Source organism: Penaeus vannamei, chromosome 2 (assembly GCF_042767895.1).
Source record: "Penaeus vannamei isolate JL-2024 chromosome 2, ASM4276789v1, whole genome shotgun sequence".
Classification (NCBI taxonomy): Eukaryota; Metazoa; Arthropoda; class Malacostraca; order Decapoda; family Penaeidae; genus Penaeus; species Penaeus vannamei.
The window spans coordinates 19395028-19420027 of NC_091550.1; the positions used below are offsets into that span (position 1 = coordinate 19395028).

General features: G+C 38.6%; 1 protein-coding gene across 1 annotated transcript; it reads right to left on the bottom strand.

The window, feature by feature from the left end:
- Window positions 1–4450: 4450 nt before the first annotated feature.
- Window positions 4451–19192, bottom strand: Orc3 (origin recognition complex subunit 3). Its single transcript, XM_027380864.2, has 14 exons — window positions 19060–19192; window positions 15276–15434; window positions 14822–15093; window positions 14575–14713; window positions 13257–13579; window positions 12804–12963; window positions 12520–12633; window positions 10949–11146; window positions 9871–9987; window positions 9015–9153; window positions 8683–8843; window positions 7106–7342; window positions 5084–5271; window positions 4451–4665 (listed from the first exon to the last, which is right to left on the bottom strand). The coding sequence occupies exons 1-14, from the start codon at window positions 19084–19086 to the stop codon at window positions 4560–4562; spliced, it is 2340 nt and encodes a 779-aa protein (XP_027236665.2). The 5' UTR covers window positions 19087–19192; the 3' UTR covers window positions 4451–4559.
- Window positions 19193–25000: the final 5808 nt, after the last annotated feature.

The window sequence follows — 25000 nt, forward strand, 5'->3', positions numbered from 1 at the left end:
ATCTAAGTTACCGTGACTGAGCGTGCCCATTACCCAAGGAGAGGGTTGGTGCGGGACACTGCCCCCCCCCCCCCCAACATCCCCCGGGAGCACCAAGTTGACACGCTGAGAGCGGCACTTTCCGCGATCTTTTTCCATTAATTATGGGAATTACCGTTCGTGTCTTCAGATTTTTTTGTACCGACAACTGCAACTTTTTATCCTCTACAAGAATATCATATTCAATTTGCCTTACCTTAGTGCGTCAATACCGTAAAGATTAACCATTTCCCTTCCTGATATGGTCATTACATTTTCCTATACATGTATACCAAAGTATTATGTCTTGCACAACTTTCAGTATCATGTATCAGTGAGTGTTTTTTGTTAATGAGTGTCATTAGATTTTGCCTAGTTCATTCAATATGTAAAGGGATACCAGAGCATTACGTGTCTGCACAACTAACCATAGATTAAAAGTATTTTTGTCGTTCTTTCCATCACCGGGAAGTTTATCTCTATGGCTATATGAAACTTGAAACGACCTTTTTTTTCTTTTCTTTTTCCCTCTTTTTTGCCGTCTCCTGGTTTTCTACTTGTTTCCTGTGATCTGGTCGGGTACTATTATGAAGCTACTGTTTGCTTTAATAGGCGTATGAAATAGGTGGGGGGGGGGAGGCAAAGGGGGAGACCAGTCCTCACTTCTCTAGAATGGAGGAGGGCGGGACCTAACTTCTGCCCCCCTCCCTCCTTAACTTTTGAGAACATTCTCTGTAAACAAACAATACAATTCCTTACCTAATTGTTGAGAACACTACCCCCTGCAACTGAGAGGGCCGCAACAATTGAGTGGTGTTCAGAATGAAATAACCTTTGTCAAGTATTATCTAAATGAGGGTATTTTAGTGGATATTAATGAGTTTCTCTTTAAAATTGCTAAAATCCATGAGTGTCCGGGGGATTCGCCCCTGGTCCCCGCAAGAGGTTTACATCCCCGAGGATATTTTTTGGGAGAACCTTATTTCACTCCCCCAGCTTAAAAATACCTTCTTACGCCTATGATAAGGTGCCGTCCGTGACGGTGCTTAAGTGTCGCCTGCCTGCACGGCCCTTTTCTTGTGTGATTGCCGCTTGCCTAAAACCTCTCGCCCACGCTTCCCGGCGGGCGATACTGAGAACACTCAAAATGATGGGCTAGTTCAAACCCTCCTTGCAGGGGTCAAGTGGTCAAGATCACCAACATAGGGGCCTAGTTCCAGGCCTGGGCCCGGATTCATTAACGCACTTGCGATGGTAAAATCACTGGTAACTATACTTACCACGGCAAACAGACAGCGGTGGTATTCACTAACAACTTGCCATTGGAGTTACCATGGTAAATTTTATCAGTGGTCAGAGCACTGGTAACTTCTGGGAAGACGGTGTCATCACGTGTTATCTCGTCCAAAAATCAGTATCTATGCAAAGTTTTGGGTTTGTTTTTACACCTGTTATAACTAATATGATGGCAAACAGAGATCACAATGCGGACATAGTGAAGAAATGCAAATTTCACATGAAACTAGCAAGAATAAAATCCACACAAATTCCCGTAAACTTATAGGCCTACATTATACTAGAATACACGGAACCGATAAATAAGTGAACTTAAAAAAAATCTCTGCCATAATTATTACAAATGCTATAGAAAAATGACCTTGCTGATATATAATATTAACTGGCAATGATGGAAAATATATAATTAAAAAGCTGTTTGGACTGTCGCTTTGGTTTGCGTTAGCAATAATATATTAATATAACAGTGTTTGCATTGGTTTGTATCTATACAGTAAATATATATCCAACATGATGAATGTAATCAAATAAATATATATTTTATTCTATATGTGCTTAAATAGTGTTTTAGCTCTGACGATTATGTAAACAATCTCGCTGTGTCTAGTTCTGTTTACATGTTACGTGATTGGCCGAAGGAACCTAAAAGATTATGTATGGCGCTCGCTGATTGGTGGAATTGCTTTACTAGAGCCTTCTGTTGGCTACCACTAGAATGAATCGATTTACGATTGTAACTCAGCATATCCAAATTACCATTTCTTCATGAATACCACTTTGCCATGACTGGTAAACGCAATGGTAAATGACCGCTGGTAAATGCGTTACGATCGTATGTCAGTGAATCCGGCCCCTGGCCCGCAGGAGGTATCAAGACCAGCAGATGCTATCAGCTTCCTAGAGTATCACTATGGGATAGGAGCAGGTATGCAGTCCGTATCTAGGGTACTGGCCTAACTCTAGGGTACTTCAGCACAATTATAACGGGCATTATCCTGCATAGTAAGTTGGAAGCAGAAACCGACCCCGCCTAATGCACGCAGGTGCTCCAGCAAAGATGTTTGCCCTGGGCGATGCCTCATCCACGTGTATCCATGAAGCTTAGCCGTTGATGTGAATACCATCGCGTGGAGAGCCACGACACTGTCGAGTGTCGTGCTAACCAAAGCCGGCGGGTATGGAGAGCCACGACACTTTGTCGCCATGTGCCACCTTGGTCAGCCCCATCCAGGCGAGTGGCCAAGTCATACGCCAGGGAAGCACTACTCAGGCCCATCTAGTCAGAAGGGGAAGGCCGAGGATCACTAGCCATCAGCGGTATGCCTGTTACTCGCTTTGTTGACGATGGTCCTTTTCTTATACATGCCGCACTATTCCGCATGCAATACAGCTCGAGCACACTGCAGGGTGTCATTGTATTGCCACTGGCATTAATTTCCCTTGTGATCTGCTTCAGCGAACTTCGCGATTCCGTGGTCAACAACGTGACCTGGCTATAAATGTAGTTTGGTGGCCACCTCTGTGTAGATTTCACGATGAAAACCTCTGCCATGAGGTATAAGAAAGTTAGCCAAATCCTCCACTCCTCAGACACCAAAGAACATCTCCCTAGTGCATGTGCAGAAAGCGCCGTTATTGAACCGCGAACTGGAAGGTACCTTTCTGCCATTGCATGCCGCTGTTCCAAACAATGCTTACCTTGGCGGAATGCAAATAGGTACTAGCGTGTGTACTCCTATATCAGATGTATAAAGATTAGAATATTTTGAGTGCTGTATCTCTGGAAAAGATGTAGATATTCCTTGATGTGCTTAAATTTTATTTACTGGTATGTACAAAAGCGGGTTTCAAAATTGATTATTTACACAGTATCTTATACTGCACTTTGATTATTGCCTTGAATAAAATAATAGTTTGCTCAAGTATTCAATGGCTTTCCCATGTGTTGATCAATAGGCGATGAACAATTATTATGGATTCACTTATGTTTTTTTTTTCTGAAAAACATTAAATTTTGTTGAATTAGTTTTTTCTTTCGTTTCATTAGTGTGTTCAGTTGCTAGATGTTGCTGTGTGCACTTTATATTTTCATGCTAGTATATTTACAATTTTTTTTTTTTTTTTTTGTTCTAGGTAATTTTTGCATTAGTATGGTTAAACACTTGTTTCCAGTGCACCAAATATCAGTGTTTGGTAATTCCAGCAAAAGTACACTTCAGTTTTACAAAGGTTTATGGTTAATACAAAATGTGTCTTTTGATAGCAATTATGTACCGTAATTGTTATAATCCAAAAAAAATTGGAGGACGCATTTTTTTTCTTTTTTATTAAATGGTGGTTTTGCAGTATGTTTTTTTATGCCATGGTTAATGGTATCACTTGCCCTGTTTTTTTTTTTTTGTTTTTTTTTTTTTTTTTTAATTTTATGCCCTTATACAAATAATTTTGTGAATGTTTATATTGTGTGTGTTTGCCCCCTGCATATCATGGATTTTTAGCTTCTGATCCCTTTTTAGAGTATGAAGTGTGCCAGTTTTCACTATTGCACTTAATGGCAAAAGTTCTCATTTGCTTTAGCTCTTTTCCTGGTTGCACATACATACTGCAGGATCAATGCAAAAATGGTAGTAAACACTGCATTCACTGATTAATTTAAGGGTTCTAGGGTGTCCTTTCTATTAGACTATATATTTAAATGATAAACAGTTTTACACTTGAAAGAACTCAAATAAATTTTGAACTAATAACAGAAGTGGAAAGACCCCCCCCCCCCCCCCCCCGCCCCAACACATACACACTGAAATACTAATTATACAGTGAATGCTCAATTGTTTTTTCTTTTAGTCCACTTTGATTTTTTACGTGGTCTGAATTTTCTAACATTTTGAAAAATATTTATCTTAATGTAGAAGTGCTTCACTTTTACTTGTACGTTTCCATAACACTGCAAATTTTCCCCCTAAAAATAACTTTAAAAATTTGCAATATAAGATACAAATTCTTATCAGCAGGCCTTAGTAAATTCTGTGCAATAGTCAACATACATTTAAAACTTTCTGCTACTCAATCTTTCCTTTCATGAGACTGCTACTAGTATGACCTTTTATAAAGGAACTTACAAAAATAATACAGAAAACTTTAAAAAAAATTCTTTTCTTATTTAATACATTGTAAAAAAAAATTATTATTAAAGATAATTATTATTAAAAATAATGTTTCATCTAATCCACCTGAAGACCTCCTGCTCAGCATCCTCCCCATGTTAGCCTTGCTACATGGTCTGTCTTGCGTCGTGTAGGTTTAATAAAACCAAGGAACTGAAGCTCAGAAACTCCTTGAACAAATCGTGCTCTGTGAAAGATTTAAGGAATATAACCCCTGGCAGCAAGAAAAATATTTACCTTTCACAGGTGCAAGATACATTATGTACATCAATAAGTCTGCCTGATATCCACCAGTCAGTAAGATTATGATATTAGTCTTTCTTTGCTTTTAATAAAATAAGCAAGGTAATTTTTAAACTTTCTTCTGACTAAATATGACTGAGCAGTGAAATTTAATTGCATTGCCAAGGTGAAAATAAAAGTAAGACATACATTATGAATCCTAAAAAATAATAAATACCAATGGATGTATAATGAACTTGAACTATATATAAGAAATATTTAACAAAAAAAATGTTTTTAAATATAAAGGCAGTTTAAATTGTGCAAACTTATGAAAAAATGTAACATTATGTAAAGCTCTAACTAATCTTTGTAAAGGATACTGTAGCTTTTGGTCAATGGCTTTCTTGTTTGACGTGTCTGCTTCTGGATCCACCACGGAGATGAAAGCTTGGAGCCAATCGTACAGATTTATAAGACGACCACATTCAAGGTGCAACTTGTATACCACGCTCACATCAGGCATAGTTGTGATTATGCTTGTTGGATCATCTAATTTGCAACAGTTACACTGCAAGAAAGAAAATAAAAATTCTTAAAACATATTGTGGTAATTGTTTATCAACCCCATTGCTGCTAGTAATCACACTATTCGAGTGTTCTTTGGTAAATTTTGTGTGCATACAGATAGCTCTACAAGTGCTTAGCCACAAAGGAGCCAATCAGTAGGTCTCAATGACCTGACTTTCCCTTTTCTTGAGTTTTTGGCATATTTGTTCTATTCTATTTACATCTGAGATGTTATAACATTAGTAAACTAAAGCAATAAAAAAGTAAAAACAAATTGCTAAAGGAGAAGGGTAAATAGGTGAGATAGGTAACACAATCACTTTCCTGGTGATGAGCATTTGTGGAGCCATCTGTGTAATGAGTTAATAAAACAAAAAACACAATGTATATTGAATGTATTTTTGCCATCCTGGCATCAATGGGATGACTGTTTCATAAAAGCCTTAATAAATTATTAGTTAAACATTTGAAAATTAATTATACACAACAGTTTAGGTTTTATTGATTCCCTTTCATACTAAGAAATGGAGATATGAAGCTCTCTGACAGAACAAACTCATTTTACACACACCATTCAAAACTAATAAAATAACCCCCTACCCCCATCCCATGCCAGTTGTTGTTGTGGGGGGGCTTAGGAGACGAGGATTCAAAACTAATAAAATAACCCCCTCCCCCCCCATCCCATGCCAGTTGTTGTTGTGGGGGGGGGCTTAGGAGACGAGGACTGAGACCCAATGAAGGCATCACTCCCATCTTGGACCTCTGCCCTCGCCTCAACACATCTTAAAGTGTGGAGCTATGAAAGGATGAAAGACTGGCTTTGTGTCAGTCCTGAACAGCTTTCTTACTGTTTGCTATTCTTCTTTACCCTTTTCAATACCATACTAACCTACAGTGCTCTACAACCTTTGACATCTAACATATTTTGCCATAAAACTTTCCTTACCTGGGGGCTTTCCCCCATGCCTCGCCCTATTGTTATATTTTGTATTCGCAGCTTCTGACCTTAGATGTTTACACAACAGGAAATTTTCAATTAATAAATAATAAAATAACAAAGACAAAAGAAATAGAAACAGTTCATAATAGTAATAGCATGAAAGTAATATAAATAGTTATGGGGGGGAAAAAAAATATCCATAAAAAATCCATACAAAACCCGAGATATCACAAATTGCCACATTCATAGTAACTTTGCCTGGCACTAATTGTGTGGATGGTGCTGTATAGAGTTTTTTCATTTAATGGACAAAGCCTGTGATCCCATATACCTAATGGGTTATGATGTCTGACAGGGTCATCTATCACCTTGCAGCAAACAGTTAAACTACTAGGCAGACAGCCCTATATGGTGATTTTGCTTGGCACAGGTAGTGGTCCTCCATTGGATTGCTTTTTAACCCCTAGCCGAAAGGTGGCATGTATGTACATGCCATAGCTGTTGTGGACCGAAAAACGGATGGCATTGTATCATGACCATTCCCACGCCACTGGCTCGTCAGACGGAGTTTGTTTTTCTCTGATAGTAGCGGCTTCATTTATATGGTAAAGATTTTAGACAGTAGCACCTAAAACAAAGGTAAACCTTCAAAATTATAATATTTTTATAAATCGTAGCAAAATAAAAGCTTTTAAGTGCCAAATATTGCTCACAAACTTCCAAACGAGCCGGGTGCAAACAGGGAAAACTGCCGATGCGCGCCAACAATCCTGTCATTACATCCACTTGCTAAATACATGTTTACCTGTCAGCACTGGATTTTTGTTTGCCTATCTTTCAGTGTCCATTGTGAGAACAGGATTAATAACTGATAGACAAAGGGTCTTCTTACCTGAAGATAATGATGTGGGTTGGAAAGTGCAGTGGTCAGGGCAGCTCTAGGCATGCCAATAAGATGCCTCTTCACTGTTGATGAGCAATCAAAAAACTGAATTTCATGAAGGGGTCTTTTCACTGGTGGTTGAAGCTGGGTTATGAAGACATCTTCCAGAATGTGCAGGAGCTCTGCCCTCAGCGATTCAAATGCATTGGGTTTTTTAGCTTTTTTCTTTGCAAGTTCTTGCAATTTCTGTAAAATATAGCTTGCTTTAGAAACTATATACTTCTTGAATCAATCATATTGAATTTTAACAGTAATATATATTTTTTTTTATACAAAGTAGTTTGCATAAGAAATTATAAGCAAACAAAGAATTACTCCTGTTTATAAACTTCAAACTAATAGAAGAGAAAACCACAATTAACATAAATTCATAAATGCTAATTTAAATTTTCACAGAAGACATTTTTCAAAATTCTGCTCTTAAATCATAAAAAAATCTTTATTAATTCTTAAACTAGTTTTTCTTTTATTATTATCAAAATAGGGGCTCATTATCATAAGTAAACAATTGGGAATGACAATAGCAGTTACAACAAATCTGCTGTAGCTTTCAGAAATACTGTACACATACTGTAAAATTAAAGTTATGGTTCATATTGAAATAAACTAGTGCACACTCATAACTATACTTCAAATAAATATCAACCCGTCTAAAATCAGTTAGATGTGCCTGCGAAACCCCTACAGATGTATATTTTTAGTTGCCACAAAAGGTTGGTGCCTGCCACTGGGTTTTTGGTACTATCCTATAAATGATTTTTTTCATGTTCTGGTGCAGTGGCAAGGTACCTAAGGTCACCAGGTCATTTGGATAAAGTCAGGTTTCACTGACAACACACAATTCTTCTATGATTGCTAAATCAGCAAGGAGTCAAAGTAATTGTACTACACTCTCTTAATCCATTAACGCCGGTATATTTTGAAGCCAAAAAATACAAGATTCCGGGTGGCTACAAAATCGGTGGGTGGAGCTTCCCCAGAGTCTGTCTGCCCACCGGCTGCGTCGGAGCACAAGCCCCGATACAGCGTCACAGTGGCGGGACGCCCGGCAATGTTTATTTTTTCTGGTGTCTCATATGTGGGACAACCGTCGTGAATGGGTTAATAAAAATTTCCTACTAAATTTTTGGATATATGAATGGTATAGTTTCAGATATGTAATGGCATTAGTGTTCTACAACAAGGAAAGTGTGTAGAGCACAAGCTTGTTTAAATTTGATGAAATTTCAAGGGTTTATAATGGAATAATGTTTTAGTGGTTAAGCAACAACTGTGACAAAGGAAAAGTTAAGCATGCTCAAAAATTGCAACATAACCTACAGAACTTGTATGCTCTCTGTACTTTTTTATCCCCACATTCAAGATCAAGCAAAGGAGAAGACTCTAAATCAATTTATCCTACTACTATTTATAAACTCACTCGTAAATTTCCCCTGACCATGTAATGTACAGGAGAAGGCTATTGCAATTTGTTTTATCATGCCATTTCTCCCCTAGCAGATCTGCATCACAAAAAACAAACTAACCTCCTTCAACTGAAACCTGTCAGATGCTTGTATACTGATAGCATCTTCTTCTTCTTTGGGTTCCTCCACTGATTCAGGAAGCTGATCAAGACTAGTGAAGCGCACCATCATCAGCACCAATTTGTCATAAAGAGAGGACAGTTCTTCATCTTCATTATATTCTGTTGGTATTAGAATTATGATTTAATATTATTTCCAATAAGTCCTATTGTCACAGTTAATTTTATCAAAGAGTTACTTTTGCAGTTCTGAAGAACCTGTTTTCTTCAGATTCTATAAAATATCCAATTAAGTCACAATAAGTCACAACTGTTATGAAATGCAAAGCCCACCTTGCAAGACAGACATCATTTCTCGTAAAATGGGCAGTAGTTCTTCTCGTGCCATGAGTCCCAGCAACTTTTGTGCCTGTTTATATTCTTCTGTTTCTACTAGTGATTGTGATAAACAGGTGATCAGCACTTCTCTCACCTGAAAGTGGAACATAATGTGATTTTCGTTTCAGAATCTAGCATTATTACTTTCTTAAAAAATTACAAATCCAGAGATAAAATTTACTATAAAGTCAACTTTTACATCTGAATGGATCAAGTTTACTGCTACACTCAATTTAGCCAACTATAATTACATTTTTCCTTTGCTTCTTTCTTTCCTAATGCACCTTAGTTTATTAACTAGACAAAAACATTAGTCATACCACAAAACTTTACTAACTCGTGTTTAATTAAATATGTATGGCACGTGAAATTCATCACCAATAACCATAAAGGCCAACCAATTAACACAAATAACAAAGGAAACCACTGATATAGATACCTGTTGTCCTGCACTTCCTTGCAGCATTTTATAAAACAAGAGAAACAGTCATTTCAAGACAAGAAATATATTGAGGGGGGGGGGGGGACTTCTTTACGTGTATATTTTGCTTCACGATCCACTGATGTTATATTATCATTACAGGAAACAACTATAAAAATCATGATGAAAAAATATCTAGTTTTTATTGGGAAGAAAGTTAAATTCAATTCCTTATTAATTCTCAGCATGATCAAAAGAACCAGTAATACAAAACAAGCTGTAAGATCTCTCTTGCATGAAAAACAACAAAAGTAAACTAAAGACTCTGATATAATGTAGAATATGAAGAGTAAATACAGTCTTATGAAGTGGATTCCTTTTGCTACTTACATGACGACCAAGTGGAGAACCTGGAAGGGAGTTTGTCAATGCATGTACAACCTTCACAAGGCAGCAGAACCTCTTGTACCATGTATCTAAGTCACTCAATAAGGTTTGTATAGTTTCCTGTTTGGAAGAAAAGGAATACATGTGTATAAGAAGAAAAAATACAATCTAGTGATAACTTTCTGCAACAAAAGGTTTTCTTTTCATTTTCTACTAATTTTCTTACTGCAATTCAAAATGCACAATCAGTGATTGTCCTAATAAAGTTTCTCTTAATTTCTTGGATCTGCATGACATAACATAACATCATGGAAAAATTTGGGTTGAGGGCCTGGTGATGTGTACATGCCATCACAGGACAAAATGGCTGTGGGCCGGGTGATGGGGACTTGCCATCATGAGCAAAGGCCAGGATGTCAGAAAAGACTTGCCACAAGTGCACAAATGTCTTGGAGGGTGAGGAGACTCATTTAGCATTTAAAAAGGGACTTCTATATTATTCACATCAATAATTGAATGTGGAATGTAATGTCTGTAACCCATGACTGGAAGGAAGAGCACTAGCTCTAGTGAGGATGCCTATTCTTGGCCGCCATGACCGGTTGCACAGGATGTATTACAAAAATTAGACTATGACAGAAAATAAAATATATGAAACAAATAACAAAATGTTACTTTTTTTATTGAGTTATTTACAAAGGAGTCTGTGTAAGAAAAATAGTCTAATACCATCTGGATTAAGCAAATATGGACATTGGTAAATGGAAAAAAGGCTAAAAATGTTAATGCATAATAACTTTGCAAAGGGGAGGCATAGTGTCGTGCCACTGCATACGTGCGTTTGCATGCGCCCAGCCTAAAGGGTGTGCACCCAGCAGAGAGGTGGCACTACTTACGTAAGCCTAATGCCTGTACTTTCCTCCATTTGACTGCTGTGATGTCACCAGATCCAAGGGGTTAATGTTTTATTAGGGAAAACCATCATACTAATAATGTAAAAGATTTTTTTTTTTTTTTTTTTTTTTTTTTTTTTACACAAAATAAGTAACATGATGCATATTATATGAATTTTCATTCATACCTTAGTAACTTTTTCATCAAGGAGGAGAGCTGCTTGTTCTTTGGGCGGACGACCTTCAACATAACTCCTGAACGAAGGTAACTTCCGTATGATGTCCAGCTGCGATGAAGTCATATTCTTAACTCTTGAAGATCTGGATGATGCAGTACAGCACAGGAATGTAGCTGGGTTTGCCATGAAATGTTCAATCATACACAACTGAAATGAATCAATAATATTAACAAAGTACTTCTGGTACTGTATCAATTTAACCCATTCTTATAGGATGACATCTTATCAAGTAACAGGTGACTATTTCTCACACCAAGATAGCACTGTTGCATCATGAACAGTTAAGCCTGCTCCAAGTTGTGTGCACTTGTTTGGCACTGACAGCATTTTTTTTTTTAAGAAAGAGCCCTTCAAAAGTAACTTAAAGATTCTCTTAAGCCTTATTACTTAAAGAATCATATATGCCACAGTATAGAGTGTGGGGTAAATTCTATAATTTCCAAACATCTAATTTTTCCCTTAAGCAGCTGACTCCACATGGTTTCACATCATGCGTGGGTTGATAATGGGTAATGGTCAAAGTTGAAGGATGGTGATGAAAAACTGGTCCTTTATAACATTTTATTTACTTTTTTCAAACTACTTTCCTAATGTTTGGGTATCAAGATTGCTGGCACTCAACTGCATGAGGCCATCACAAAGTTCTATGGCATAATATGATCATCAATCTAAGAGACATTCATCTGTATTATAGTCACTATAACCTTCTCACACAATGTAAATCTATGAGTTGATGAAAATCTATGAGTTGTTTCTTAACAGACCCCAGGACCCATCTGTTCAACCTAGATGTTGAGCAATAATTGGAATGCAGAAATCACTTGAGAGCAAATTGCTAATCAAGAGCACAACTAGACAGAACATGTTTCATATTCATGGGTATGATGAGGGTTGGAGGGAAATTGAATTTTTGGCATGGCATACCTGTTGTGACCCTAAATCTTCAATACAGAATTTGCAAGAGAATCAAAAGTATTTTCTAAAAGCTGAGTTTATATCCCTCCAACATTTGTTGACAGCTCAGAACAAACTAAATTGAAATATTCCAAAACATAATGAAATTAAAAAGAAAACTATGCCAACCTTGGTGGTGTTTTGCAACCATACGAGCATTACATTTCCATTCATGCCTTTACACTTTTCCTTACCAGTAAACCATAAAATGTCCCATTTATTACATATACCAAATTGGGCAACAAGAATGAAACTGGAGCAGAACCATGTCATGTGTACAGTAAATACAACTCCTGACTGAACAGCCATGAACATAAACATGATCTTCAAACAAAAGATCCATTTATAAAAAGGTAACCTGACAACCATCCTTATATTCGTATATACACAATAATTTCCATCAGTGATACCACCTAGTAAAGTATGGTGTTCTACCAAATTCAAAATTTCATCTTGAACTTTTGTCACAGATAAAAACAGTGATAAAGAATGTAAGCTTCATTACCATGGATCTGTATTTGAGAAAGGCATGTGCACTGAATATCTAGTATACTTAGACCACTTACTTGAAGAGCCTTGATGAAATTCTTAACAGACAGATCATGATACAAGAAGATATCCAAAAGTAGCTTGAAAGTTCTGCCTCCAATGTGAAATGGTAACTTTTCTGACATCAAAACCTGAAAGAATACAATGCTGTAATATCACAAAGAAAATGCTTCACAGAATAAAACATAACTGAAGCGCAATGAAAATGAAAAATTAAATCCTACTATTATTTCGTCAAAACATTCCACAGTATTACATAACTTGCAATGAAAAGCTGAAATGAGTTCTCATGATATAGTACCTGCTCAATAACCTGATTGAGATAGTGAGTGGACGGCTGAGCTTGGAAGGTCTCAATTGCAATACAAGCAGAGGCATCTTGAGAGAGACTTCGGTGTACAGCTGCAGGAGTGGTTGCAACACCAAACACAAACACAAAAGGCAGTTCAGAGCAGTGTTCACTGTGGGTAAAAGAGCAAACACAAATCTAAGGCACATTGCATTACGTATATTTACTAATATTGGGTTATGTTAAACTTGTCCTCATATTAGCAGGAAAACATAATATTCTTTGAAAAACAGTAAAACCCTACCATTATGCCATATATAAATGCTTTTCATATGAGTGAAAAGTGAAATGGAAAGAAAAAAAAAGAAGAAGAAGAAAAAAAAAATCTTTCTATATATATACACATACATAATATAAATACATATAATACAAAGAAAGAGATAAATAGTGAAATATCTTACATACCTACAAATAAGGATGAGATCGTGTAAAATATTAGTAGGGAAGCTCTCCACATCTTCAAATATAATGACTAGTGGTTGCTGTACCCTTGAAACTGCAGCTCCACAGTTTGACTTCATTTTCTTTGGGGGGGAACCTTCACTCTTTAATGGAGACGATGCACTCTTTCGGGGAGATCCCATGCCTTTTCGTGGAGAGCCAGGGTTCTTTCGTGGGGATGCTGTCGTTTTCTGGGGGGATTCCATAGACTTTCTCGGGGACTTTTGTGGAGATCCTTTGCTGCGACGGGGAGGTGTGCTTTCCAGTGTTTTGTCCTCAACTAAGTCCTAGGAAGTAAATGTTAAAAAATAAGCAATTTTAGAATTATAGTACTTTACCCGAGATTAGAAAATAATTCTTGCAAAGCAAAACATTTCCATGTGTTACTAAGATAGTGTATTAATGACTTCTACTTGCACAAGTACTACAATCCCTGGATAATTAAAATACAAGCTAAACAATATTCCTGAACCAAGAATCCACACCAACCATATCAGCAATCATCTTTTTCATAAAGAATTCTCAATGCTTTTCTTTTTGATATGACTATAGATTATAGGTATAATTTATAACAAAAAAGGACATCTTGATATAATTTGGAGCTTACAACATATTCTTTATATTGATAACTGAGAAACTGCCAAACAAAATATTTGGATCTGGGGATAAAAAGTTTTTAATAATGTAGTTTTCTACATTTCACACTTTAATTTACTATTGCATATAATAATAACAATAACAAATCAGCAGGCCATGAACAAAGCAAACCCATCTTCTCTGAACACTCAAGATTGTATATCAAGAAATGGTAATTCAAATCAGCACAGAGTAAACCATATTGCTGCCATTTCCTCTAAAACTTAAATGTAAATATTAACCCATTCACAATGAGACGCTCACAAAAGTGACCTCAAAAATTTGTGAATCTGTATATATCAAAAGGGAACTGCTGGTCCTTAGAATCTAATGTGAAAAGCCGGCATTGATACAGAATAAATAAAACTTCATTATTCCAACTTGAGGTGGCAGGTTGCCCAGCTATGAACTGTTATTCATTGCAAAGACATGATCATACAACAGGAAAAATCATATTTCTCCAATAATACTGTATAAAAGCCATCAGGTACAAAAGGTTTAGATTATTTTAATATGCAAGTTTACATCAGCAGATTGCACTTTAAATTTACAATAAAAAGCAAAGGGTGTAATAAAGACTTTCCCTTTGAATAAAACATACATTCACAGAAATTGCAACACAAAGATAACATTTCTGAAATCTTACCTTGTACCATGCATTGAGGACACTCATGGTGCACTGTGCACGTTTTACAGATGGGCCGCTAGCAACTTCATCAACAAAATCTGGATCCATTACAGAATTTTGTCCCATCAACTGCGAGATCATCTTGAATGCTGCACCTCTACAAGAAAAAAATTGTAATCTTGGCAAGAATCAAGAACAAAGCTGTTTTTAGATTTCAAACAATAAAATAAGTATATCAAGACTATTTAAATTTTGAAATCCTCACCTGACAGTGGTGCAATTTCTGCTATGGAGCTGTGCAATATGAGGCGTAACTCCATCCTTAAGCATCCGTACCAGACTTCCAAAGATTGCTTCATGATCAGGCATATTCACACCCGTCACCAGGCATGCAGTGGGGATATCTCTCTGACTTTTAATACTGCTAATCCTAAATTTACTATCAATTTCTTCTTCTTGGCTTCTGCTCTCTCCTGCATTTTTTACAAATTCTACTAGGTCTTCAAAAACTTTGGCATGAACACTTTTCTGCAAATTCTGAAATGCAGAGAAGCACAGTTGGGAACTATGACCTAAAGCAATCAACTGAGTATACAAAAAAAATTGTGAATTGATAAGATTCAAAGATTCAGATTTACAATAATTATATCAATCCTGTTGCTGTGGTACTTATTCACATAACATAAGCATGAAAACATACTTTCACTGTAGTGTCTTACCAAAATAAGCTTGTTGACTTTCTGCCAACAAGAAACATAACTTTTATAAGTAAGTAACTTGACATCTTCATTGTCACCCTGCGTCCAGTAATTCAGTGATGTTGCTTCAGGCGAGTCCTCATTTTTTTTTGTCTTTGGTCTCTTAAAGGCAAACACACCCTGAAATAAACAATTGGTTAGTCTTATGGACATAATAAAATCAATGGCATATTCACAATGAAAATAAAGATACTTATGAATACAAGGGGTATCTTAAAAACAAATTAATCCAGTGACGAAACATACTGAATCTCTTAAAAAACCCTCCCACTTTCTGAGTCAAAAACCTGGCTTGATTAGTTATGAACCCAAACAAGGATGATGCTATAATGGCTATTAGATTACAGGAAGAACTACTCTTCAAATTAAGATAAGACTGGGGCTAAGGTGTAATGTTCACTTTCCTGGGACTAGAGTGTATAGTGGTTACATTTGCGTCATATTCACATGCCAAAAGACAAGAGACCACTGATATCACTAATGATAAACTTTTGAATGTAACACAGTGTGAGTTTCAGAAGCTATAAAGGAACTATGATCTCTGTGATGCCGCTAGTGAACTTTGTATACAGGCTACTGATTTATAAATAACAAATTAATGCCAGAATATATAGGGAGGTTTGTTAGTCTATCAGAGTGTGAAGTGTACAGGCCATTGTGTTTTTTTGACAAAGTACTGTATGTCAGTTTTCAGATTATAGGCCTTCCATCACAATCCACAAGTTTCAAGTAAGCTTGGAAAGAACACAGCCATTCAAATTTTAAAAAGCCTGTTTTGAAAGCTAGTATAGGGAACTTCTTCCTATTTACCTGTAAATATCATATAATGACAGTTAATTACCTGTACTTATCTAAGCACTGTTATTTACTAAGAGAATTACATGTTCTGAACATGCAAAAGTCACGCTCATATTTTTTTACCCAATGACAACAGATGGCATTTATAAAGTAAAGGACTGAATACCAGATGGCACCTATATTTACTGTACATGAAGGCTGTCCTCAGCTTAGGCAAGGGGAATCATAGCATTGACAGTAATCAGAATTAAGTGAAAGCCTTCCAGAGTCAGCCAAAACCCTTGCTTGCACTGGAAAACAAAAATGGGTTTGTCATGCATCAAAGATGAGGGAAAAATTGTCATTGCACTTCTCATTGTTCCTTATGCATGCAATCCTGACATTTACCTTGGAATAGCAACAAGGGCACTCCAATTATTTCCTGATGCTACTGATCAAATGAGTGTGATATGATTGTCATCCATTAGGTTTATGACAAAGTAGACAATTCAGATGGTAGGTACCATGTCTCTTGCTTTAAATTTGCCACTTTACTTTTACTTTCTTACCCCTACTATATCCCAGATATTCTTAATACCTTTCATAACAATCATGGCTAATATCATCGCTGGCAATTTAAAAACAGTATGTTTTCGGAAGGTTCCTGCAGTCACTTTCAAAACAGGACTTTTCTTTCTCTCAATCATACTGGGTGTGTCTATCCAAACCCACTTGTATCCTGCCGTGATCTGTGGTAGAAGGCCTTTAATCTGCGGTAGAAGGCCTATAATCTGAAATCTTCCACAAACCTCCACTGTTAAGCAGTCTCCAAGATTTTCAGCTTTTGCCATTTGTGCAAAGGCCAGTAAGCCTCTACAACATATATATTCTTACATGAAAATGCACAGCCTGGTTTGACAATTAACTGCCAGAGAGCTGGACAAGCTCTATCTTGCCAGTTTATACATAACGTAAGTTTGCTGGCCTTTGCCTGGAATGCTGACAATAGAAAAGGATGTGCTCATCAACACAAGACTGGTGGCAGACAAGTAGGTCTCTATACTGTACACACTTATGAAAAACTATGATAATGTGAGATCTACAGTTTAAAATCCAACATTACATCCATGCAGCATCAAGCAATCATTCTAGGCCTATCAATTCACACTCAAACAAAGACCAATAATAAACTACAAATGTTTGCTCTGTTTGACTCTGTCATTAAGAAAGGAACAAATTACACTTATTCATATATGCATATACAAAATTATCTGCATTGACAAAAGCTATTGTCAGAAAAGAAATAGACTGCAACAATTGCTGCATAGACACTGACTGTGTGTGGTTGTGACCTGGGGCAGAGAACCTGGCTATGGAAACACATTGATTAGCTGGGATTGTTTGTGGTTTCTTAGGAGTGCCCTAAAGGTTGTTGATTAATGCTCATATTCAGAGGCACTTCAGACTTCATAATCTGAGAGACAGACCAGTATCTCAAACCCTTCAGCTGTCTCTTGTAAGAGCCAATCAGAGCCATAGTGGCTGCAGACCTCCATCAGAAAAGGTGTTCAAAATGCCTTAGACTATAAGTGTTAGTCTCTGAGGGTTGTGGTTACCTCATAAATGAAAACCCTATTTTGCTAATATATATGCTGCCCTCATGATGTTTTACCAAATGAAAACCCATTTTAAGCTCTATCTTGCCAGAATATGCTAACTCAACGTTTGTTAAGTTAATCATTATGATTAAGACACACTAAGGTATGGCAAATTGAAGTTGATATTCTTGATAATACAAAAAGCTGCAATCGCAGTAAAGAAATAATTTGCAGATATGGACAGTAACACCACAAATAAAAGAAAAAGATTGCAGAAAGTGCCAAGTCCACTTGGTGCTTCTGAGTTTCAGCTCTGCTTTGCCATGAATACCATTATGAAGACAATGTTTCCTGGAGGATGTTGGAGGGCACAGCCCCTATCGACCCTCCACTTAGGCATAGCCAGTCACAGCAATTTAGATTGTTGAATAGATTTTGTGACGTGGCATTAAGGACTAAATCTCTGGTGAGTGCATCTGCACGTAAAGACTTACTGTTTGTTGGCATTTGCTGGAGAACCAAAGATGTAGAGCCTACATGCCTCTATTTGGCAAGCTGTCTATGATATTAAGAAATTTCATGATTTGTTTTCTGAAACAGAAACATTATATATGACCCTTGCCTTTCAAAGAGACAGAATCTTCCGGATATTTTAAAATCGATTGCAAGGTTAATGTTACCGAGCAATATACAGAGATGGAGGGAAATAGACACAGCTTTTTTTCCAAACGAGTGCAGCTACAGCTGCAACCGCCTCATATTTATTAAAATGGGAAAAAATTCATCGCTCAGAGAATAAGTCCAAAACACTCTCACACAGCCAGATGTCTGTTTTCTAAAAGTTGGCACGGAGTGATAATAAATAGTGTGCGTAGGGTACATAGGATTGTCCCTTCTGTCTAAGGAATTAATTGAAGATAGTAAAAATTAGGTATGGGGTTTTGGATTCGCATGATATCCTGGTTCTGGGACTTGTTACAAATACCAATCGCAAAAATAAAACGGGGAAAAAACAATAACTTCCCGCAAAAACAATCCCTAAGGAATGTGGATCAAACAAATTAAAATACAAAAAAGGAATAATTCAAAAAGAGATAGTTGCTTCCTACATAATCAGAATTTACTTGTTAAAAAGGAAACACAATCTCAAAAACAGCCAAAATATCAAGAATATGCAAAATACCTTTTGATTCGGATAACTTGTTTGCAGAATTCGACACGGAAGACCTCGTGGTTTTCCTACATTTCTCCAATTTTCTTGCTCATATATTGCACAAAGTCTACTCTAACACCTTAAATCATTAATATACAAGTGCTCCAGAAGAAAACATTCATAAATATTCAAATAAAACAACAAATAGGAATTTTACCTTGGAAACAGAGACCGTCGCCGCCATTCTTTGAACCAGCTGATTGGCGCCCTTTAACGCAGTGTTGCCCACTCATAAAGCGCTAAGCTATTATTTTTAAAGTATTACTCTAACAGCTTTTATCTAGTCTATCGCATGTTAATTGAGTATGATAGAAAATTATATAAATTATGAAAATAATTAGAGGTCTTAGTATGATCATTTGTGTATCTATTTTTGTAGCACACATTGTTAGCAAAACAGTAGCAATTTTCCAAAATTCTCTCGTTTCCAGACACTTTTACGACTAAACTTATAAATGCAGATGCTATTATAAACGACACGACTTGCTAATTTGTGATAGCGATACTGGTTTGCAACATACAGACGATACCGACAACTGAAAATTAGCGCCTTTTCGTAGCAATTTGAGCTACAATAGCAGTAACAACAAACCATCCAGCAGAAACTAAAAAATAACAATGCAAATGGAAATGATAGCAATAGCAACAGTAATGTTAGTGTTGATGATGATTATGTGACAATAAGAGGAATAGAAATAATACAAGGATCATGATAATAAGAGATAATGAAAAGGATAAGAATAATTCTAACGATAACAACTAACATTCATAATGATATGTTAACGAAAAAAGTGCAATAGCAATGATAATGATATTAACAATGATGGAAATGATAATATTAATGATAATATTAATAATGATTATAATAATGAGAAAAATGAAATTGATAATGGTAATGATAATCATAACAAAAACAATATAAATAATGATAATAATAATGATAGTGATAATATGAATAATAATAATGATAATAACAATAACGATAATAATGATTACTATATTAATGGTATAGATAATGGCAATAATGATAATAGTAATAACAAGAGATAGTACTGCTATTACTGCTATTCCTACTAATGATGACTACTATATTATGCATAAAGATAATACCAATAATGATAATAGTAATAATAATAGAGATACTACTGCTGTTGCTACTACTACTGATGATGATAATAATAATGATAATGATTGTGATATTGATAATAGTTATGATAATAACAATAATGATAATAATGATGACAATAACAATAATGATAATACTACTGATGATAATGATGTTAATGATAATAATAATAGTACTAATAACAATACCAATAATAATAATGATAATAATGTTAATAATAATTGTAATGATAATAATAATAATAATGATAATACAAAAATATGCTCCACTCATTTGTATATATACTTCAATCGTTCTTGTATTTGAGGAAAAAGTCATTTTTTCTTTATCTAAGTAAAGTAAAAGGACGCTTTTCTCTCCCTTATTATGACTATACGATTTTTTTCCCAAACGTATTCTACTTGCTATTGATGGTAAAAGTACTGAAAATATTGCTTCGGTTCCCACTTTTTCTCTTCAGGTGTGTGATATTAACCTTTCCTCTATAATTTACGTATTAAATTTAAGTCGATTAAAAATTGATTCAAAATTTCTTATATTGCATTATCGCCTGTTAAGATGTGCGTTTTTGTAAGGCTGATAGCCATAATAAAGACATTGCCTGCAACAAGAGTTTTATAATCCTTTCCGCTGAACTGTATATTGTGAAGAAGTATTAGGACTATAAGAATGGCTGCTATAACATGTTAAAAGATGAGTGGAGGTCTCAAAGCTAGTAATCGACCACGAAGATAAGTAATTTCTGTTATTCTTGTGAGGACTGCTCCTTTGTTATAATGCGCATTTGTGAAAAAGTTATCATTTATGGTTTTGAGAGTCAATTTTTTGCAAGTGTAAATGGAGTGAGAATTTGACTTTGACAAATGCCTTATGTTTGCATAATGTCAGCATCTTAAAACTCAGTGTTGGTTAATATAGCTTTCTTTTTCTTGTTTGGTTACACCTCGAGACGAGATTGCAGCGCCGCCGTCATGGAAGTGGTTGCATTATCATCCTCGTTACCGGAATACGCCCTCTCGCACTCATCGATGTCGTCCGACCTCGTCCCGGAGAAGCGACGTGCGCGGCAACTCGGTAATCATCGCTTTGACCGATGAGGAAAATGTTAGTTTTTAGTTAACGCGGGATATGGATGTAGGGTCCAAGAATGATTTAAGTGTCTATTTGTTTGTGCTTGTGTATATTTGAAGATGATAATAAAGGTATATCAAGTACATAACGATTTTTATCATCCTTTTCATCGCATTGTATTCTTATTATTGGAATGCTTTAGCGATTTAAGCTACAACTGCGTGTTAAGACACGATGGAAAGCTAAATATAATTATCGGATCAATACCCATGATCGTTTTCCCATGTCTGTTCGAGAGAGAAGGGATCCTCTTGTGTTATTTGTTTGTTTTGCTACAATCAAACACGATGAATAGCTATGCGACCTAACTCACACCGTAAATGGTCCTCTTTCGACCTGAGAAGGGGGGTGGGGGTAACACCTGATATTGGATCAATACCTTGACCTCTGCCAGCAGCTGTGTACATGTTTGTTTGTTTGTCTCTTCGTCTTCTTCATCTTACATGTTCAGACAAGAGGTATAGCCATTGTCATTGCTTTTGAGAAGAGGGGAGCGGGGGTGGGGCACCCTCCATATGCCTACTTCCTGTTATGACACATCTGGTACGCAGGGAGGTTCAAAATGCTAGTGGCAGGTAAGTGTCGAGAGGAGAGAGGTGGAGTCGATTTCGGGGTGTTAGTGGCAGGTAAGTGTCGAGAGCAGAGAGGTGGAGTCGATTTCGGGGTGTTAGTGGCAGGTAAGTGTCGAGAGGAGAGAGGCGGAGTCGATTTCGGGGTGTTAGTGGCAGGTAAGTGTCGAGAGGAGAGAGGCGGAGTCGATTTCGGGGTGTTAGTGGCAGGTAAGTGTCGAGAGGAGAGAGGCGGAGTCGATTTCGGGGTGTTAGTGGCAGGTAAGTGTCGAGAGGAGAGAGGCGGAGTCGATTTCGGGGTGTTAGTGGTAGGTAAGTGTCGAGAGGAGAGAGGTGGAGTCGATTTTGGAGTGTTAGTGGCAGGTAAGTGTCGAGAGGAGAGAGGTGGAGTCGATTTCGGGGTGTTAGTGGCAGGTAAGTATCGAGAGGAGAGAGGTGGAGTCGATTTCGGGGTGTTAGTGGCAGGTAAGTGTCGAGAGGAGAGAGGTGGAGTCGATTTCGGGGTGTTAATGGCAGGTAAGTGTCGAGAGGAGAGAGGTGGAGTCGATTTCGGGGTGTTAGTGGCAGGTAAGTGTCGAGAGGAGAGAGGCGGAGTCGATTTCGGGGTGTCAGTGGCAGGTAAGTGTCGAGAGGAGAGAGGTGGAGTCGATTTCGGGGTGTTAGTGGCAGGTAAGTGTCGAGAGGAGAGAGGTGGAGTCGATTTCGGGGTGTTAGTGGCAGGTAAGTGTCGAGAGGAGAAAGGTGGAGTCGATTTCGGGGTGTTAGTGGCAGGTAATTGTCGAGAGGAGAGAGTTGGAGTCGATTTCGGGGTGTTAGTGGCAGGTAAGTGTCGAGAGGAGAGAGGTGGAGTCGATTTCGGGGTGTTAGTGGCAGGTAAGTGTCGAGAGGAGAGAGGTGGAGTCGATTTCGGGGTGTTAGTGGCAGGTAAGTGTCGAGAGGAGAGAGGTGGAGTCGATTTCGGGGTGTTAGTGGCAGGTAAGTGTCGAGAGGAGAGAGGTGGAGTCGATTTCGGGGTGTTAGTGGCAGGTAAGTGTCGAGAGGAGAGAGGTGGAGTCGATTTCGGGGTGTTAGTGGCAGGTAAGTGTCGAGAGGAGAGAGGTGGAGTCGATTTCGGGGTGTTAGTGGCAGGTAAGTGTCGAGAGGAGAGAGGTGGAGTCGATTTCGGGGTGTTAGTGGCAGGTAAGTGTCGAGAGGAGAGAGGCGGAGTCGATTTCGGGGTGTTAGTGGCAGGTAAGTGTCGAGAGGAGAGAGGCGGAGTCGATTTCGGGGTGTTAGTGGCAGGTAAGTGTCGAGAGGAGAGAGGTGGAGTCGATTTCGGGGTGTTAGTGGCAGGTAAGTGTCGAGAGGAGAGAGGTGGAGTCGATTTCGGGGTGTTAGTGGCAGGTAAGTGTCGAGAGGAGAGAGGTGGAGTCGATTTCGGGGTGTTAGTGGCAGGTAAGTGTCGAGAGGAGAGAGGTGGAGTCGATTTCGGGGTGTTAGTGGCAGGTAAGTGTCGAGAGGAGAGAGGTGGAGTCGATTTCGGGGTGTTAGTGGCATTTAAGTGTCGAGAGGAGAGAGGCGGAGTCGATTTCGGGGTGTTAGTGGCAGGTAATTGTCGAGAGGAGAGAGTTGGAGTCGATTTCGGGGTGTTAGTGGCAGGTAAGTGTCGAGAGGAGAGAGGTGGAGTCGATTTCGGGGTGTTAGTGGCAGGTAAGTGTCGAGAGGAGAGAGGTGGAGTCGATTTCGGGGTGTTAGTGGCAGGTAAGTGTCGAGAGGAGAGAGGTGTAATCGATTTCGGGGTGTTAGTGGCAGGTAAGTGTCGAGAGGAGAGAGGCGGAGTCGATTTCGAGGTGTTAGTGGCAGGTAAGTGTCGAGAGGAGAGAGGTGGAGTCGATTTCGGGGTGTTAGTGGCAGGTAAGTGTCGAGAGGAGAGAGGTGGAGTCGATTTCGGGGTGTTAGTGGCAGGTAAGTGTCGAGAGGAGAGAGGTGGAGTCGATTTCGGAGTGTTAGTGGCAGGTAAGTGTCGAGAGGAGAGAGGTGTAGTCGATTTCGGGGTGTTAGTGGCAGGTAAGTGTCGAGAGGAGAGAGGCGGAGTCGATTTCGGGGTGTTAGTGGCAGGTAAGTGTCGAGAGGAGAGAGGTGGAGTCGATTTCGGGGTGTTAGTGGCAGGTAAGTGTCGAGAGGAGAGAGGTGGAGTCGATTTCGGGGTGTTAGTGGCAGGTAAGTGTCGAGAGGAGAAAGGTGGAGTCGATTTCGGGGTGTTAGTGGCAGGTAAGTGTCGAGAGGAGAGAGGTGGAGTCGATTTCGGGGTGTTAGTGGCAGGTAAGTGTCGAGAGGAGAGAGGTGGAGTCGATTTCGGGGTGCTAGTGGCAGGTAAGTATCGAGAGGAGAGAGGTGGAGTCGATTTCGGAGTGTTAGTGGCAGGTAAGTGTCGAGAGGAGAGAGGTGGAGTCGATTTCGGGGTGTTAGTGGCAGGTAAGTGTCGAGAGGAGAGAGGTGGAGTCGATTTCGGGGTGTTAGTGGCAGGTAAGTGTCGAGAGGAGAGAGGTGGAGTCGATTTCGGGGTATTAGTGGCAGGTAAGTGTCGAGAGGAGAGAGGCGGAGTCGATTTCGGGGTGTCAGTGGCAGGTAAGTGTCGAGAGGAGAGAGGTGGAGTCGATTTCGGGGTGTTAGTGGCAGGTAAGTGTCGAGAGGAGAGAGGTGGAGTCGATTTCGGGGTGTTAGTGGCAGGTAAGTGTCGAGAGGAGAGAGGTGGAGTCGATTTCGGGGTGTTAGTGGCAGGTAAGTGTCGAGAGGAGAGAGGTGGAGTCGATTTCGGGGTGTTAGTGGCAGGTAAGTGTCGAGAGGAGAGAGGCGGAGTCGATTTCGGGGTGTTAGTGGCAGGTAAGTGTCGAGAGAAGGTGGAGTCGATTTCGGGGTGTTAGTGGCAGGTAAGTGTCGAGAGAAGGTGGAGTCGATTTCGGGGTGTTAGTGGCAGGTAAGTGTCGAGAGGAGAGAGGCGGAGTCGATTTCGGGGTGTTAGTGGCAGGTAAGTGTCGAGAGGAGAGAGGTGGAGTCGATTTCGGGGTGTTAGTGGCAGGTAAGTGTCGAGAGGAGAGAGGTGGAGTCGATTTCGGGGTGTTAGTGGCAGGTAAGTGTCGAGAGGAGAGAGGTGGAGTCGATTTCGGAGTGTTAGTGGCAGGTAAGTGTCGAGAGGAGAGAGGTGGAGTCGATTTCGGGGTGTTAGTGGCAGGTAAGTGTCGAGAGGAGAGAGGCGGAGTCGATTTCGGGGTGTTAGTGGCAGGTAAGTGTCG